Source organism: Corvus cornix, chromosome Z (assembly GCF_000738735.6).
Source record: "Corvus cornix cornix isolate S_Up_H32 chromosome Z, ASM73873v5, whole genome shotgun sequence".
Lineage (NCBI taxonomy): Eukaryota > Metazoa > Chordata > Aves > Passeriformes > Corvidae > Corvus > Corvus cornix.
Genome location: NC_046357.1, coordinates 68,719,718 through 68,739,471, shown reverse-complemented (window position 1 = coordinate 68,739,471; position 19,754 = coordinate 68,719,718). Strand labels below are relative to the sequence as shown.

The 19,754-nt window shown below is 38.9% G+C and overlaps 1 protein-coding gene across 6 annotated transcripts in view; it reads left to right on the top strand.

Moving 5' to 3' along the window:
- Positions 1 to 19,754, top strand: part of FER (FER tyrosine kinase) — a 162,037-nt gene that overhangs the window by 26,125 nt on the left and 116,158 nt on the right. For 5 of the 6 annotated variants that reach the window (XR_002046910.3, XM_039567680.1, XM_039567681.1 and 2 more), the window contains exons 5-7: positions 407 to 506; positions 16,827 to 17,010; positions 19,400 to 19,537. Coding sequence is in view for 5 of the 6 variants with exons in the window: in XM_039567680.1 (XP_039423614.1) it covers positions 407 to 506; positions 16,827 to 17,010; positions 19,400 to 19,537 (422 nt within the window). In the remaining variant the exon portion in view is untranslated. The other variant, XM_019289608.3, reaches the window with a different exon arrangement.

Genomic DNA, 19,754 nt, shown 5'->3' with positions numbered 1-19,754 from the left:
TGAAGAAATTCCTTCCTATGCATAGGACATTTTAAACTAGTATGATTTGTTAAGCATGTTTTTGATTTTTTTTTTCCTTGTAATTGAAATGGAATATCGTTGATGATTAACTGGATTTTCTAAATATATTTTTAATTACATTGATGTGAATGGGGATCTGTGTCTTAGGCTTCTTACTTAATTCCATGCATTTATTGATTTTGCACCATGTAATTTATAACATGTAATTTGCACTATGTAATTGCACCATGTAATATCCTGTTAAGATTTTCTCAAGCCAGTGGAAAGTGTGGCATCCTTATTTTGGATAATAAATTCTGTTAATTCTCTTTTACTAATGCTATGTTTTTCTAATGTGTTGAGAATAAGTATTTTTAATGCTTTTTATATTTCTCTTTTCTTAAAGGTCACAAAGACAGAACTAGAGAAACTAAAATCTAGCTATAGGCAACTAATAAAAGAAGTAAATTCTGCCAAAGAAAAGTATAAAGAAGCTGTGGCTAAAGGTATGATTGACTTAATTTTGTTATTTTTTAGTGCCCTTTTCAAAACTGGTAAAACTCTTAGAATGAAACAAGGTAATTTTTTTTTATTTTGAGTTACATTTTGATTAGAATGTAAAAGGTTATTTAGCGTCTTACGTAAGACAGGCTGATTGTCATTGTGTATGCTTGGTATAATCTTTTAAAAATTCATAAAATATAAATGGTGATTCTTTTCAGTTCTTGTATTATTCCTTCAGTGGATGTTTTTGAAATCTAAAATTGCTCAGATGGACTCTCGTCTCATCTGCGTTGCAGCTGCGGCTTACTTTCCTGTGAACTACTATTGTTGCTATAGTGGCATCAGCATCAGTTTCTGCCAGTGTAGCACATCCAACCTTTGTCAACCTCATCTACAAGAGGAAAATAAGTCATTTGCACACTGAGATTTTTTTTTTTAGGGAATGATGTGTTCAATCTGCATGGATTTTGATTCCTGTTGAATTGTGCTTGAATGATGAGATAAAAGAGAGCTTTTTTCTATTATGTATTGAAATATCTTGCTAATAGTTGCTTTTATGTGTTCTTCCAAGATTTTCTTTTCTTCCTTTAGTGAAAAGTGACTGAATGGCAGGATGTAAGTGTAATTCCAAGATCCATCCTAAGGTTTTGTCTGACCGTCCAAACGATAGTTAATGTTCTTGGTTCTGTTGTAGTATAGTTGTAGTAGCTCTCAGTGAGGAGAGACAGATGTTTTTTTCCAGCTTTGTCCAAAATTTGGACAAAACAGCAGGGGACAAGAAGTTACACTTAGCACTGTTGAACTTTTGCTGTTTTATTTCTTTTACTGAAGTTCATAATTACTTTAAAATGCCTACTTAGATGTTCATTTCATCCAGTTGCAGGTTTTCTGTATGTAAATTAATTTGGTTACTTGGTTTATCTTCAAGTAACTACTTAACACTGGAATATGTAGTATGTAACATGGAAAATGTAATAGGTTGTTCAGATCTTAGTGTGTTATTTTTAGCCCGTTTCATCCTGTCTTCCTGTTACCAATCTGGTTGTTCTCTATTCCTGAAGCACCAAACTTTCCCATTGGAATAAAGGAGCATTTTGACTGTCAGCACTGTGATGTTTTGATGTGGTTTTGATTAACTGAATTAATGTTTCTTTAGATAGACAGCAAACATAAATTGTTTTTAAGACACTTATCTCCTGTGGTTTTCTTTGACCTTCTCTTTCAGGGTTTTATCTAATGTTTGTCTTATTATGATTCATACTGAATTTTGCTTCCACTAAAACCTTAGTGTAAGTCTGTTTTGACAAACACTGACGCACATAAAAATGTGACAGGTTTTTCTCCCAAAAATTGCAGAACTGCTTCTCCCCGCTGCATCCCAGGCCCTGTTCCTGTTTACAAATACTTGTGCATTTGATGAGCTACTACAGTTCTTTGTTGGTTTCAGGTCAGCTGAGCTGCTTCAATTTTTTTAAGTCATGGTATTTCTGAGCTTTTAAGTTGTCAAACTGGTTCACTGGTGAAGTGGAAATTTAGGGAAGTCTTAAAATTGCAATGCTTCATTATTCCAGGGTATTTTTTATTCAGTAAGCAATGCTTATTCAAATTATGTGCTATTAAGATATATTACTTTTGTTTATGTACAAACTGGTTTAGTTTTTCAGGATTTCAAGAATTACTGAAAACAAGGGAAGAAACAGTGGTTACCACAACAGTGGGAGGGCATAACCAAGTATTGAAAATAAGCTGAACACCATTTTGTTAAACAAAAAAATTAAAATCTTTTGACACCAGTTCTTGCAAGTAATGTGTTAAAATAGCCCATCCAGCTCCATTTGTGTAAAATGTTGTTTTAAACAGAGTCTATTCCTCCAGCAACCAAGTCTGTAAGACAGTGACTGACCTTTCCTGTCCGGAGCTGAAGAGGACAGCTACCTCTTAGGACATAAAATTTTAGCTTTGCTGTGGGGGTTACTTGTAAATTTGTGCAGCACCTGTTCTACAGGCTGGTCCCCAGGAAAAGAATGAAATTTGCACAATGAAGTGTCTGACAAATGTCTCTGTTTTGCAAGAGTAGTGATTTTGAAATTTAGTGACTTTTTTCTGCTTTGTTTTGGAATAGCACAGCCACTTTCTGGTGAGAGAGTAGGTTTATTAGAGCTGCTAGTGAAAGAGGTACAACTGGTTCTTCAGCTTGTGAAGATAATTACTGTCCAGTTTTCTGGTTGAGTTGTTAAAAGTGATATTAAGTTCTGGACTAAACACACACAGGAGAGGACATTAACTGATAAGGGTGAAGGCTGGCAAAGTTCATACAGTGGAAAGTGATTTTGTGATTTGCTGAAATCAGGAGGTATTCTCAGGTAAACTTGAATTTCTGTGTTTGCTACTTTACACTAGCTAAGGGGGCAGTCGCTTTGAATCAGTGACACCTTAATGCAGGGTTGGCATGTCATGGGTTAGCATAACTCTGGAAGTGATTTTCTTGCAAAGAGGTGCTTACAGCTTCCTCTATGACCTAACAGAACCTATCAGCTGGCCAGTTTGAATATTGACAATTTTTTAAGCCACTTAAAAAAGCCTGACATGCCTCTATGGTCCACATTTAAGAATGGACAAGCCCCAGGAAAGCTCTCTTGCTTCCAGCCTTGGGACAGGTAACTGGACTGGGCCTGTTTGGGGCCCAGCGGGTCCGGGCCGGGCCCTGCTTCGTCTGGGCTGGGTCTGGGCCAGGCCCTGCTCAGCCCAGGCCAGGCCAGGCCAGGCCACAGCCATCCTGGAGCCGTGCAGCCCTGTTCCACCCGCGCCCCCCTCCAGCACTGTTACATGCAGATGGCGTGGCCTGGCTGCCACCCCACCTCTCCAGTGCGGCCGAAGATTCAGCTGAAGCTGCCCTGCTGCCCGGCAAAGATCATGGGACCAACAGCGATAAGCGAATTCCAGCTGCAGGGCCGGGTGAGATTAACCCTTTTAGTGCTCTGAGTTTCCTCCAGAACAGATGAAGCCTGCAGACATTAAGTAGAGAAAGAAGCGCTGAAAACGTGAGGGAGGAGAAAGAGGAGATGCTTAGGAGCTGAAATTCTGTTGCAAAGCTATGGTGGTGATGGACTGTGATATATCAGAGTACCCGTTGTAATTTCATGAAAGCCTGGGGGGGTGGAGCGTTCAAACTGTACTTGTGAGCAAAAGCACCTGTGCTGAAATAAGCAAATGCTGAAGCAGCTGTAATTTCATGAGAAGTTTGAACAGGGAGAGATGGAAGTGATGAGGGCTTTTGCTCCAACTGGAAGGAGAAGACCTCTGTTCCTAGAGATGAAGATGATGAGGACTCTTTTGCTCCCAGGGAAGGGGGAGGGCCTCTATTCCTAGAGATGAAGATGCTTCCAGAGATGGGTAAAGAGAACCTTTGTTTTTGAACACCTCAACCTTAAAATGGTACCCCAGTAGCTCAAGATTGGACCCTCAAAAGCAGTTGTGGGGAAAGCTGTAAGTTGGGGGAAGGGACTCTCACATGCGAGCAGAGAACCAACACGGGTGGCTGTCTCGTTGTGATACTGAGCCATGAGAGAACTTTTTGTGGAGATGTCTCCATAGCATGAGCAAGAGAGACTCCTCTCCCTAAATGAACTGAACAAGGTTATTATGGAAGTGGTAAACACACTGAAAATCTCAAGGGTTGTCTTTTTACATTGTCAGTGGGAGAAGGGAGAAACGTGGGGGGAGAAGTGTTCTGAAGGTGTGGTCTGATTTTTTTTTTCTCTTAGGTCTGTTAATAAACTTCTTTATATTCTTTTAAGTTTTGTGCCTGCTTTGCTTTCTCCTAATTCTCATCTCACAGAAAGTAAATAAGTAATGAGTGTTCTGCACCAAACCACTACACTAAATTGGTGTTTCCACCTGGTTTACAAACTGAACCTGCTACACAGGTGTTTTCATTTTTTGCTGAAAACACTAGGGGCCATTGGAAGAGTAGTAAGTGTTAAGGACTGAATAATGATACTGGTTAGTTACATGTTTTGTTAGTGTTTGAGCAGTGGGTAATGCATGTGGTGGGAATTTTTGGATAGTTTTTTAGTGCGGAAAAGGGAACTGGTTTCTGAAGGAATGTGGGAGCTTCATTGTGGAAGACTTTGTTCTGTCCAGGTCTGGAGGAAGGGGAGAGTGTCTGAGAAGCTGTTCTGGGGAACCCTTTGCTAGCACTGCTTGTGCACTGGGGGAAGCAGTGGGACAGTTGTGTTGCAGAGGGAGCACCACTGACGCTTGGCTGCCACTTCAGCCTTAGGCTGGGTTGCAGTGCCTTGTTATGGCCACCAGTGCCTGCCTGATGGTTCAGTCAGAAATGACTGATTGATCTTGTTTGTTCTAGCCCTTACCCCAGTAATTCATGCATAGCTGCTCCTTTCTGGACCAGTGATTGCCATGGGAATCACAAATGCAGTCTGGTTGGTTTTTCTTGGGCATGGAGGCTTCAGGTGTCAGGCAGTCTGGTTGATGTTAGTCATTTGCATGATAGTTTTCTGCCTTTATTTCCTCAGTCATTCATTCTTACGGTTTTTTAATACATGGTAAGAGATAACAGCTGAGAGGGGATGAAGTCAGCAAGCTGAACTAGTCCAGTGCCTCTTTAATGAGGCATGCTTCAGTTTTTGGAAACCTGTGGACAGATTGAATACAATAGTCTTCTGGATTAGAAAGCTTTGTTCAAAGAACTCCACAAAATATATACAGGAAATGCAGAGCATGTTCCTCTGCAGAACTGGGCCATTGGAGTCACAGGGGATGCAGGGGTCTTTGGAGCAAAATATAAACAAAAGCATATTATATTATTTTTCTATGATGAAATGGACAGCCCTGTGAAATGTTTTGGATGTGTGATATTCAGAAAGAACAGTGTAAACATTTTACAGCAGCAGTTCACAGTAACAGTCTCAGAGGGTATACAAGTCTGAGTTTACAGTGCTGTGCTAATCAGTGATGCTGAGTAACAAGGTGATTAGAATGTGGCACGTTGATGTTGCTGCTGCAAAAAAACACATGAAGCCAAAATTTGTGCCAGATGGAAAAGGCATTGTTTCACTAAAGAAGTCACAAATCTTCTGGAATAATTTTATGAATAATCTATTAAGAATACAAAATGGAGACTGTAGGACGACAGTAAGTATCACGTGTGTTATTTCATTGCAGTTTGAATCTCATTTGGTTGGACCAGTTACTGCTTCCACTTAAGTTTGCTGTTTGCACAGTTACTTTTGTTTCAGCAGGATTGTGCATCTCTGTTTAGTATAGTTGCATGTGTCTGTGGGGGTTTCAAATATTTTCATCCTTGAATTTTTTGATTAAGCATTACTTAACTGCTGTATAAATAAGGAAATAATGATTACACGAAACAATAATTTACTCAGTTCATTACATGTTTTTTAAAAAGTTGAAATGCATTAATAAAATTTAGCATCTGTTTTTATAGCTGATTTTGGTGTTAGATGTTGAAGTGTGAAACAGTTGCTCATATATCAGTAAATATTGCAAGTCGGAACAGAGCCAGTGTAGCTTTGGGAGGTTCATACTGAATTTTAATACAACATATTCTTTAGAAAAAAATACAGTTTTTCTGTAAATACATTAATTACATGTGTTTATTGTATTCTTGTTCCTAGTTCATTACTAATTGAATGTAGAAACTATGTTGCAGCATTCTTAGGTGACATAATGGATCTGAAATAAATAGTAAAGGAAAAATACATCAATTCTAAGTATTTAATATCATAATTCCATTTTATGCTGCTATAGCAGCATAAAAAATACTGCACCAGATTTCTCTAGGCTTGTGTTCCCTGACAACATTGTGATTTAGAGATGCCTAGAAATATTAACTGTACACCTAGCACATTATACCACATTGCTTCTGATGAAAGAATGTTTTCCCTGCAACTCTGGTGATTTAGTACTTCAGAATTGATGTGACTTCTGTGGTACATACTGAAGTTGCACAGCAGCATAAGCTCACATTTGTGATGAATAAAGGAGCCGTTAAAAAAGCTTTCATTAAATCAAATTATTGTCCTACTATTCTTTGTAATAGCCGAGTGGTCAGAAAATACTTATTAGGTGGCCGGTGCATTCATTCTGAGATGCCTTTAAAATTGTTATTATACAACTGCATTTCCTGGTGACATGTGTTGCCTGTGGTTGTTCCTTCAATAAGGGAAACTCTTGGTAGGATATTTTTTAAGCTTAGTTTTGACTGAAACTCTCATACTGTTAAGACAAAACAAGTAACGCTGGCTGAACTGGTCTGTCTTACAGAGGTCAGCAGACTGCATAGATTTAAAATTAATGCTCTACTGTAAGTGTTTCAACACTTACATACTACCAGTGTGTGCTTGGAAGGGGTAGGGTTGTTTCTTCGCTAAAATAAAGCTTCTAGAGCAGGGAACCCGAGAGAGTGGAAAGAGATCGTGGTGACTTCTTGTGCAGTGTGGGACTAGCTTGAACCTCTGGTTTCCTCTTAACACAGACATGCAACCCCAGGATGTGCTCTCCTCAGTCCTCACAGACCAGCAGGCACAGGACTGAGAGAATTGGCTGAAGGTGCTTACTAGTTCAAACACCTGACAGCAGTTCAAAAGATAGAACATTCATTTTTGCTATTTTTATGCTATGTTATTTACTTAAGATTGGGGTGATAGCTTTGGTGAACTAATACTTAACTCAGAAGTTTAGCTCTGGTGTTCTTTAAATTTGAACACTTCAAAATACACAAATAGTTTGGGGTTTTTTTTCCCATTAGAAAAATATTTACTATTTGCAATCATTAACTTGTTAAGTAATAATCGGGAGAAACTTCTTACCCTCTTCTCAAAAGTTGGTTGAGTGGAGAAAGGACTGTGTGACTTGTTGAAGAACCACATTCATGTAAGACTCTTGCAAGACGTAAAGGGTAAGAGACATTAGAGACTGAATGTGAAGATCCTATCTTGTTTCTGTCTATCTTTGTGATTTTGGTCTTGTAAAACCTGTGTTAATTAAGAGCACTGTGTTTGCATCTCCTGATTTGCAGAGTGATGATAAGGCTGCTCACCCACTAAATTTCTGAGTGTGCTGAGTAGTGCCTGCAGTTTGCATAAAAATTGCTTTGTAGATAGGAATGTTTCTAAAGCTTTGAACGCAAGTCTAAATTGGGAGTGGAGTGGCTAGAGAGCAGCCCTGCAGAAAGGGACCTGGGGTGCTGGTGAACCACAGGCTCCACATCTGTCAGCAGGGTGACAGGTGTTATCTTGGGGTGCATCAAACACAGCACAGCCAGACAATCAACAGAGGGGATTGTCTTCTGTATTTAGTGTTAGTGAGGCCTCACCTGGAGCACTGAGAGCAGTTCTGGGCCATACGGTTTAAGGATGTGAAGGCACTGGGACGCACCCAGAGAAGGGCAGCAGAGCTGGCAGAAGGGCTGGAAGGTCTGTCCTGTGAGGAGCTGCTGAGGAGTCTGGGTTTGTCCAGTTTGGAGAAAAGGAGGCTGAGGGGTGACCTCACTGCCCTCTGCAGCTTCCTGGGGAGGGGAAGTGGAGAGGGAGGTGCTGATCTCCCTGGGATCCAGGGACAGGACACACAGGAAGAGCTCACAGCCATGCCAGGGGAGATTCAGACTTGACATTAAGGAACATTTCTTCATTAAGAGAGTTAGAACGCTGGAACAGGCTTCCCAGAGAGGTGGTTGATGCCCCAGTCCTGTCAGTGTTTAGCAGGCATTTGGACAATGCCCTCCAAAACATGCTTTAGTTTTTTGCTAGCCCTGAATTGATCAGCCAGTTTAACTTCATGATTCTTCTAGGTCCCTTCCAACTGGAATAGCCTAGCCTAGCCTTAGGGAAGTGAAGCCAGGCTCAGTATGGGAATGCACGTGCTTCAAAAGCCATGTCACTGGTGGTATTTTTGGGATCAATAAGAGCTATTGTATGAGGAAGTAATTTTCATAATCATCTATGGTATTTAGGTGTCTCTAAGATTGTAGTGTGAAGTATGGAATTTAAAAAGATAACTTGGATCAGGAAGGTCCTGAAATCAGTTGAATGGGTAATAGAGAGTAGTCAATTACAGAGCAAGTTCTACAACCTGTGTCTTTCCTACTGAGCAGTGAAAACCAAGGAAATTGAGCAAACTATGAGGAATAGAATTGGAGAAGTTAGAGGTTGCCCCTGGAAGTGGGGCCCAACAATTTTTTTCTCAAGAACTCACTGTAAGTTGTGTAACGTACTCTTCAGTATTGGGAATCAATTAATGTAAATATACATAATTATATTGGCTTGATCTATAAAAGGAGTCCTTTTTTCCCATCATATCTAGGCTTTTAAATTATTTGCTGTAATTTAAGTGCTTAGTCCTTACTGAAATTCAATTGAGATAAAGAGCATGTTGCCATCCCATTGGTACTTGCTCCAGTTTCAGTCTGTGGAGCAGTTGAGTCAAGCTTTATGATTCTCTAATGTAAACATATTTTATTGTTTTAAAAAAATATCTTGCTAGAAAAAGACCTGTTTGAAAGCCAGGACCATCTCATTCATAAGTATAATGGAGTGTTCTTTTCCAAGCACAATTAAATAGTGCTCTGTGAACAGGTGTGTCTCCAAAGTCAAAATAAATAAGGAAGTGACTGTATCGGAGTTTTGTTACTGATAAACAAAGGTAAAGATAGCAAAAATGCTCAGAAATCGTCTGTGTTGTTGAAATTGCTGAAAAAAATGTGTAGATGGAAAGATAAATGCAGTTCTGGAAAATTATTTGAAAAACGGCAGTCATAAACAATGGGAAATGCGTTGTAGATCACTATATGCATTGACAGCTTTACAGTTTAGTGCTGGTATTTACAAAAATAAAAGTTCCTAAATCAAACTGAAGAAGAAAGTTTTTTCTGTCTTAAAAATTATTATGGCTCAAGATTTGCATGTCTACTCAAGGGATTATTGTTGCTTCCTTAAAAAAAAGGAGAGAAAATATAAGAAAAATGGTAAAATCTGATTCTTCCCTCTTTTCCCATTTTAAAATTTTCTGAAATCAAATACTGTGATACTTAGTGAGATTTTAATGCAGAAAATTGAACCAACTCTCAAGCCAATCTGCTTAGCTTTCTGTGGGACCTTGCCTCTTCCCTCCTTAATCCTAACCCATAAGGTCGCCCCTTGTCTGTTGCTCCTCATCCATCCCAAGGCAGAGCTCTATGCACTCCAGCTGCTATGTCATGTGAAGTGTAGCTCCCTCTCCTTGACTTCCTGGGCTGCTTTTCCCCAGGAGTCTGAATTCTCCTTTGCATAGCTCCAGTCCTGCCTCCATGATCCTAACAGTATCCTGGCCCTACAGCTGCACACAGAGAGCCAGCTTACCATGTTTATCTGCCATCCCATCACGTTGAGGTCCTGGTGAGGATTTGGGGGACTTTACTCACACTGGTGCCTTTTGAGAACCTTCTTGCTCACTTGCACCTGCTGGAGGTAACCCCATCAAATTCTGTTTTGTTGTCTTTGTGATTGATCCATTCCCATCTTACCATGCCCTTTCCTTAGCAGTCTCGTTCACTGCTCCCTCAGGACTGTGGGTCGTCCTCTCCATCCTGTGTAGTTTCTAGTTTAAAGCCCTCTTAATGAGGTCAGTCATTTTACTGGCAAAAATACTTTTACCCTGCTTAGGAAGGTGCTTCCTATCTTCCAAGCAGGTGGTGTTCTGCAAAAAGGGTCCCATAGTAGAATCCAAACCCCTGTGGCCGACACTGGTTCCGCAGCTACTTCTCAGTTTGTACTGTCAGTGCCCTCCTTGCACCCTTTCCCTTCACTGGCAGGATTAAGGAGGACACAACCTGGTCCCTCATGCTTTTCATGTCCGCCCCCAGAGCTCTGTAGTCACTTTTGGTACTGTCCAGGTTTCCCCTGGCAGTGTCATTGCTGCCCACATTTCTTACGACACTGCCTTTGCTGTTTTTCCCTGTACTTACCTATACCCAGAAATTTGAATGGATTTGCATTTTGCAGTCCCTGAACTACAAGAGACAGTTATGTGAGTTCCTGGTATGTGTTTTAGTCCTCAGTTTCACTGGATTGTTAGTCATAGATTTATTTATGTATAAAGACTTCCCTCCTTCTTGTTACTTGTGTAGATTTTCAGCTTGTCCTTCTATTTTTCATTTTGTTTGTCTATTTCCACAGTTCTAGCATGTTGGGGTCCCTCCACTAGCATATGTAAGCTTTCTCACTGTGTTTCTATTGGAGGGATGTAACCATGTAGTGTCACATCAGATGTGTCATTGGCTTATTTTGAAACTAAATTAAGTTAATTATCAAAAACGTGGCTTATCTAATATTGTGTCAGACAGATACTACCTTCGTTGGTGTATCTATATGGGATGGCATTTGCTGTGCACTGAAGCTGGAGGTCAGATTTCAATACCAGGAGCTATAAATCTATAAATCTAGTTTGTCCATTGTGAGCTAAGCCTTTATAATGATCTCTGTTGCCTCTTTTGTGATCAGTTTGTCATCACTTCGGAATGGCTGAAGGTCTAGCTGGAAAGAGTTGTAAGAGGGTACAAACCTGAGCTTGTTGGCATAATTATTTATTTTAGAGTCAAAATATGTGTGAAAACCTCCTCTGTTTGAGATATTTATTTCCTTATGGTCAGTTTCTTTGAGGCACTTGCGCTGTACATTGATGCTGATTTAAAAAAAGATGAAGTGAACATTATGAGCTGAAATTTTTCTCAGTTCATTGTCCCATCCAATATTTTTTCTTCCATTCTAGGTTACTATTAGGCCACAAGAGTCTAATAATTATGATTGCAAGAACTTCAGATTAGCAAATCATCCTTTTAATTGAAAATAGACTAAAACATTCTTTTCCTGGATGGCTGTGTTGTACTGTATGTAGTAAAAGCTTAGATGAGTTTCTATTAGAAATTGAAATACTAGACTCCAGAACGATTGAAAAAGAATGCCAGCCTTTTCTTTGTAAGTGTAAAACTTTCATAATTGAATTTTGCAAGCTTCACAGTGCAGTTTATGGTGTGACATATTGTATATACAGTCAGTTTCTATTAACATTAAACAGTTTTGTCAACAGCTGATGGCAGTAGAATTACAATTAGATCTATTTATGAAATTCATTATACAGATAAAGAAAATTGGCTGTTTTCCTCTATGCTAATTGTCATGTAGAACAACTCTGTATGATGTCTCACTGCATTTTGCTACTTAAAAAAATAAATTACAATATGAAAATAATACTGTAACTGTGTCCTCTGAATTAAATATAGGTCCAAGGCTCTGCTTTAAAGTTGAGTGAATATGATAATTTGATGTATGTTACAATTAGTTGAGGTGTTCTGCTGAGGAATAATGTATAGCAAGGGTATTTAGTCCTTAAAACAGATGGGAAAATAAGATAGTTTAGCTGTTAATGAGGTTTCTGAAAGAGATATAGTATTATTAAATTGCTACTTACATGGATTTGGTAATTTTAGTGTAAATTTTCAGTTTAGTTTAACTGTTGAAGGTGGTTTGTTGCAGTTCACAGGTCAGAAGCCTGTACTGATGGTTCATGGTATGATTTCACATGTGCTGATATTTCATAAGCTGAAAACTCATAAGGGATGTATTTTAAACACATGTGTAGACAACTTGTAGGTTTTAAGCTCTTAAACAATGACATAGGGAGATAATTTTGCATTATTTGATTTAGGGCATGCTTGAGCAGGATTTTCCAAACACAGAATAAACCCAAGAAATAAGGCAGCATTTTTGTCTCTGGTACCATCTTGCCTGACTCGTCTGGCTTCCCTGGACAGTCTGTCTCCCAATGGATTGGCAAGCAAAACTTGGTGCTTTCAGCCCTGGCTTCCAACTGCTTTGTCCTCTCCTTTTTCATCCAGTCTTCATCCTGTAACTGCTACATGACCTGTTCCTTTGCCTTCCAAACCCTCTTCAGTCACTTTCCATTATTTCCCCATGTTCCACATGTCTCTCCTTCTCCAGAAAGACCTTACAGGGTGTATGTTTTACTCTGAAGATGACCAGGTTGGCTCTGACTGCTGTATTTAGAAACAAGTCTGTATGATCCTCTGAAATTAGTTGAGGTGTTCTCCTCAGAAATAATGTATATAGAGGAGGAATTTAGTCCTTAAGGCAGATATGAAAATGGGATTTTATGTGTCAGACATGCATGTTTGGGGGTGTTCTAGGGTATTATTCTGATGTGTTGGATTATTTTTTTCCCCCTTATAAATGGTCGACATTTCATTGAGAAATAAATAGCATGATTCTTTTTGTTTTGGGGAAATAAAAAAAAATTAGTCTCCTCATGAAACACGAGTTTAGATGATTTGCCAAAGACAAAACTTGCTATGTCTGGCTAAAGTTTAAGATAGACCTTGTGAATGTTATCTCTCTGAAACAGTTCTACAGAAATTCATGAAGTGGATTGCTTCATTCATACTCACATGAAAAAATATTCTCTAGTGACAGCTCTGGAGATGTGTTTCGTCTTTGTTGTACAGTGTAACTCACATAAATTGTAGTGTAAGAAATCCGTACCTTCCACGTGCAAAATTAGGCCAGCAGTTGGATTGTTTTCAATTAAATGAAAGACATAATATCCTTTTTAAGTGATTTTTATTAATCCATGTTTGAAATGAAGCTGACAGTGGCAAGGTAGCGAGTGTCTACAGAGCCAAATGACAGTACAGACTGATAGAAACATGCTTCTGCTTCATGGTAATTTGTTGCCGAGGGAGTTCCTGAGTCAGAAGTGCTGTCCTAGCTCTTAGTAGCACTTCAGATTTTTTTTTTTTTTTTTTTGCATACACTTGTCTATTCACTGTTAAACCACATCAGTTTTTTATGTTTATGATAACTTTTGCCAAAAGAATACGTAGGTTAGCTGCATGCTCATTGAGGTAGGTCTTTGTTTTTACTATTTCCATAGAATGCTGTACGGTTTTTACATTGAAAGAGGTTGTGCAGGTCTGGTAACTGTGTCTCTTGCATGTTCCTCCTCAGACTCCTAGTGCTTTGGGACCCTTCATTGTAGTCATTCTTTCTCTGTTTGTCTTGTTTCCTACCTTTCTGATAGTTAATGCCCTTCTCTAAACCTTTTGCATGTCAAATATATTCTCCTTGAAGTCAAAAGATTGCATACTTAGAAGTGGATTTAATCAGCGGCATACCAACCCAGTCTACTCCTTTGCTAAATAACATTGTGTTCAGCAGCTGCTGAACACTGAGTTAACATTTCCATCAATCTTTCTGTACTGACCTCAAGATCTCATTTCTGTGTGCATTCAGTAAGCTTACAATAGGTTACTAAACCTGAATAGTTTTTTACCCATGTGCATCTCTAAATATTCACTCTATAATTTACTATTTTGAGTTTTAATCAGTACCTCTCAAGGTTTCTTTTCCAGTTCTTCACGTTTGGTTTCCCTGTTTGCTACTTTCAGCATCTTCATCATCATCACCTTCATCATCTGTCATAGGTTTGCAAGCATAGTCCCAGAAGGGATGTCCTTGCTAAGGGGTGCTTACAGCTTCCTCTGGGACCTGATAGAACCTATCAGCTGGCCAGTTTGAATATGGACAGTTCTTTAAGCCACTTAAAGTTGTGACCACCTCTGTGATCCACATTTAAGAATAGACAAACTCCCCCCCAAGCTCTCTCTCGTTTCCAGCGCTGGCACAGGTGGCTGCGGGTCCTGTGTGGGGGCCAGCGGGCCCGGCCAGGCCCTGCTTGGGCCAGGCCCGGCCGGGCCACAGCTCCACACAGCTGCAAGGCCGAGGTGAGATTAACCCTTTTATTGCTGTGAAGAGCTGAAAACCTGTGGGAAGTGAGAGAGGAGATGCTTAAAGCTGAAATTCTGTTGTGAAGCTATGATATATCAGAGTACCCATTGTAATTCCATGAAGATATGGGGGGTGGAGTGTTCAACTCGTAAGCAAAAGCACCTGCACTGAGATAGGCAGATGCTGAAGCAGCTGTAATTTCATGAGAAATTTGGACAGGGAGAGATGGAAGTGATGAGGACTTTTGCTCCAAATGGGAAAGGAGAAAACCTCAGTTCCTAGAGATGCTCCCAGAGATGGGCCTAAAGATGAAGATGAGGAGGACCCTTTGCTCGCAGGGGAGGCGGAGGGCCTCTGTTCTTAGAGATGAAATGTTCCCAGAGATGGGTGAAGAGAACTTTTGTTCCTGAATGGCTCAACCTTAAAATTGTACCCCAAAAACTTCAAGAGTGGACCCTCAAAAGCAGTTGTGGGAAAAGCTGCAAGTCGGGGGAAGGGACTCACATGCAGGCAGAGAGACTCCTCTTCCTAAATGGACTGAACAATATTTGGAAGTGGGCGGCTGTCTCGTTGTGATAATGTTGTCATAGCACGAGCAAGAAGAGACTTCTCTTTCTAAATGGACTGAACAAAGTTATTATTATTAAGACGGTTGTCTTTTTACATTGTCAGTGGGAGAAGGGAGGAAGGTGGGGGGAGGAGGAGAGTTCTGAAGGTGGTATAATTTTTTTTTCCCTCTTTTAGGTCTGTTAATAAACTTTATATTCTTTCAAGTTTGGTGCCTGCTTTGCATTTCTCCTAATTCTTATCTCACAGAAGATAAACAGTAATGAGTATTTTGGACCAAACTACTACATCATCTCATCTCTCAGAGCCCAGCTGGTATTCCTGGGGCTCTCCATTGAATGCCTGCTTCCTCCTGTAAAAACTAATCGTAATATTTCAGCTCAAACTTTCTCAACTACCTTTGAAGTTTCAAAGCTAAGCACCATTCAGCCCTCATAATTTGTTCTTATTTCATTTATTCTCAACAACTTCTTCCTCTGTCACCTCAGAAGAAAGAGATTCATTGACTCTTTCACAAAGTAGTGTTTCATCCTGGAAATGTCTGAAGGTCTTAGGCAGTGATCACAGAAGGAAAAAAAAAATTCTTTTCTTGTACCAGCTCCTTTTCTATGGTGGCTGTCGTTTACTTTTTCTGACAAGCTTGCTGACTCCAATGTATATGAAAGAGGATTTGTTACTGGTTTTCCCGCAACTTTTTTTTAGTGTACCTTTAATGTGTGTCTCTGTTTTGATGTATTTGAGTTCACAGTCCCTTGTGTATTCTTTATATGACACAGCTCTTCAAGGTCTGCTTTCAAACGGCTGTTCTGCCACTTACCTGTGAATGCTTACATTTTCTTTTTTCTCAACTGCTTTGTGATGGGTAGTAGACATGTTTTTTATGACATAAATTATTTTAAGTTCATAAGAAATGCAGTGGTTAGATTGCTTTAGGTAGCGTAAGTTAATCTGTGCAGGTAGTTGTGACTCTGTACTTGATATTTGCAGATATGGGACTCATTTAAAATGATTTTAGTTCCTGAAAAAGTAATGAAATACTTGATAAATATCAAGAAGAAAGCAATGATGTCATTAAAAGCTTATGTATCTATTCTGGTTATGGCTGAAATAGAGTTAATTTTCTTCACGGTAGCTGTTAGGGGCTGTGTTTTGGATTTGTGGTGGAAAGAGTGTTGATAACATACCCCACATAGCTGTGCAGTTACTGTGGCAAAGAATGGAATAGGTGGCCTCTTGAAGTATCTTGTGGCTCTGTGTTTCGACCCTGAACTGGTCCTGTCAAGCTTGAACTTGAGGACTTCCAGTCTCAATGGTGCAAAGCTGAGGCTGTAGAGCCAAACCTCCTGATCAGGATATCATGTGATAATGAAATGTTGAGTTCTAGGAGAGAAGCTGCCCATATTGAGCAGTAGTGTGAGGGTTCAGCTACTCATATGTAGACTGCATCATTACTTTATTAGGATTATATGTAGCAATAGGAATGCTTGAATACAAAAAATAATAGATTTTTAATGAATCTGGTGTAGTAGGACATCTCTTCCTCTTTTATTTATTTGCAAATAGAAGAATAGCTTTTAGATAGTCACATGTCTGAGATTTCTTTCTTGTTCATAGTTATTTTTACACTTGTGGTTTTCATATACTTTTAGATAAAGAATTCTCACATTTCTGCTCAAAGAAAATAACCTTTTTCTTACATAGTTTATTAATTAGGAAACGTAGACATTTGATCATATCAATGATCTGAAAATGGTTGGATTTTACCTTCCTCAGAGATGTACCTTAAAAAAAGGTACCTTAGAAAAAGGGGCAGACTTTAAGCCCTGTAAGATGTGTTCTTATATATTTCTAACTAGTACAGTGAATCTACCAGGTATGTGTCATCTACAGGCCTGTATACTTTTAAATCACCATGTGCATTTTTGATTTGTTTTCTCTCAGGAAAGGAGACAGAGAAAGCCAAAGATCGGTGTGAAAAAGCCACTATGAAACTTCATATGTTGCATAACCAGTATGTGTTGGCACTGAAAGGAGCACAATTACATCAGCACCAATATTATGATACTACGCTTCCTCTGTTACTTGATTCACTACAGAAGATGCAAGAAGAAATGATTAAAGCCCTGTAAGATGTATTCTTATATATTTCTAACTTGTACAATTTTCTATGTGTAATATTCTAATTAATTTATAGGAATAGTTGAAAATAAGAAACAGTGCTTGATTAATTACTTATCTATCAGGGGTAACAGTTGAAAAAAGTCTATCCTAATGATGCAGACAGTAGTTCCGAGTGCTTACTTAAGCCTACCAACAAGACACCATCTTCTTACAAATTCTTACATATTGACTGCAGTATTTATATTTGAGTTCATGATTTGTGCATCAGCTGACACAGACTACGGCAAGTTTGCTGCCTCTCTGGCAGTCATTATTATGAAATTCCACCAGCAACAAATTTGGTTTAAACTGCCCAAGTGTCTTGAAAGTGATTGTGGAGGAGGGCCAAGCCAGATGCATGGTTGATGATATGGGGGGAAGAATTAACGGTATTATTGAAAAACTTGATCTCACTGTAAGGAATCCACCCTTAAAAATACAATTACCTCTTCCCTAAAAGATCATTTTTACATCATTACAGAGTATGTGCAAAGTGATGATCTCTGAGAACAGTTACTGAGGACTTTCAGCCCTCCTTTCTGGTTTGTAACCACCATGCTGTGTCTTTGTCTTAGCCTAAAAAAAAGGGTGGTTACCTTTTTCTGTTAGTATTGTTCATTTAGATGTGAAATATTCTTCTTTAACTCATTTTGTTACCTATGCTGAAGTCGGTGTTCGTCTTAATTGCAGTGCACAAGAAGTGAGGAGAGTTGGGGATCCCACACTCTACATGGTGCAGGCATCATTAGCTTCTCTATGCAGTATCATATTAATTTTTTTATTCAGGTGCTGCTATTGAAATAAACCTTTAATAAACAGTAGTCTCTGTACAATCCTTTTAATTTTTTATGCAAGATCATGGCACAAGGCTACATTTAAATGTGTGTGCTCTAATTAAGGTGATTTTTTAGAATCATGAGATACGATAATTGACTGAAGAAATTTATGATGGAACAAGAACTTATTGAAACCACTCATCTTTGCTCTGCCTGGAGTAAAAACCTGTAAAAAATAATTTTATCACTACACAGACATTTTTGTGAGTTCTGAATGTATTGGAAAACTATTCTTTTGTAATAACTTCAGTGTACATAAAGAGATGCTGATTTCAGGTGTAGAGCCTAGTGTGACAACCCTGCGTGAAACAATACTTCCTCAATAACCCTAATTTTGCAGGTGAATTAGTTTTTTAAACTTAAAAAAGTATATATTAATATTGCTAATGATTTTTTTTCCTCTTTTTTTGTCACTGTAATTGATACAGATTCTCTTTCTCTTATTGCTTATTCTCTTTCTCTATTGCTGTAGTTGATGTTTAGCTATCTTTTCATCACAGTCCATGAACTATTTTCTGGAACCTTTTCACACATGATATTCTCAGAAAAGGCAAGATTTAATGCCTTCTCTTGTCTGTTTTTTGCCCAGAACAAATGTATTGAAAAAATCCTATCACACCTGAGATCTTATCCAGGAAAAATGTATTTATACTTTTTTCTCTGCGTATTTGGCTAGCCAAAATTCATCAGTGTTTTTTGAGAGGCCACCATGCTTCAGATCCTGGCACGCTAGCAAATTTGTCAGGGATAAAAAATGAAATAGGAAATAATTATGAAGGTACATTATGAAAGAAAGCTAAAAGATAAGGAGAATAGAGGGGTGTTCTGAGTATGTGTCACTGGATGCTATTAAGAGTAGCGTCACAGTATTGCCTCTTCCTCTGACATTCACTCTTCACTTGTTTTTTCCCACTCTTGGAAGCAGGTAAAGACAAGGTTTGGTGGCTTGCACTTTCGTATTGCAACTTCTTGGTTGATTTTCTCTCCTCTTGTAAATATGTGCTTACTTGTGACTTACCTGTTTTTGTCTGAATGGCAAATCATAATATAAATATATATTAAAAAAAAAGTTAAACCCAGTGTTTAAAGGAAATGCACATATTTCTGTAACTCGTTTTGCCTTATGCCAGAATGTATTTTGTCATGAAACATGAAAATCTTTGGTGTGGGTTATAAAAAGCATGGCAAGTCCTGTGTGAAGAAGAGCATCATCACTGAGCTCTATACATTGCCTTTCCTTGTAATCTCTCCAGTTTTTGTTTAGCTATGCAGTGTGTAGGTGCACTAAAATCAGCAGAAGGAGCACGGTCTTAAGAGACTCGTTACCAGCCTAAGGCTTTAGAGAGAAGGCCACAGGTGATGCATTGTTTCTTTGAATAATATATTGTCTTATTTTTCCCTTTTTAGCCGGTTGCAACAAGAGTTTGTAGAAACAGCAAATTGAAAATCTGAAGCACCTTCAGTGTCATCTATGCCTTCAGTGCCATGTTATACACTAGAATTTTTTTTCCTCTCTAGAAAAGGGATCTTGGATGAGTATAGCGAGATCACCAGTCTTGTAACAGAAGAGATTGTGAATGTCCATAAAGAGATCCAGACCTCGGTGGAACAGATAGACCCTAACTCTGAGTATAATGACTTCATAGATACTCACAGGTGAGCATTTTCATCTCATGTTTCTTCTTGGGAAAACCCTACATTAAACTGCAACTCTGCTTAAGTGTTCAGAAGAATTTGCTTCTCTTTGGTTCCTTTTACATTTTTACTTGTAAAATTTTATCCTAATTTGAAAATTATTCTACTTGCACGCACAGAAAGCTGGCTGAACGGTCTGCTTGGCTAGCTCTAGAAAAACAAATTTCCAGTTACATGA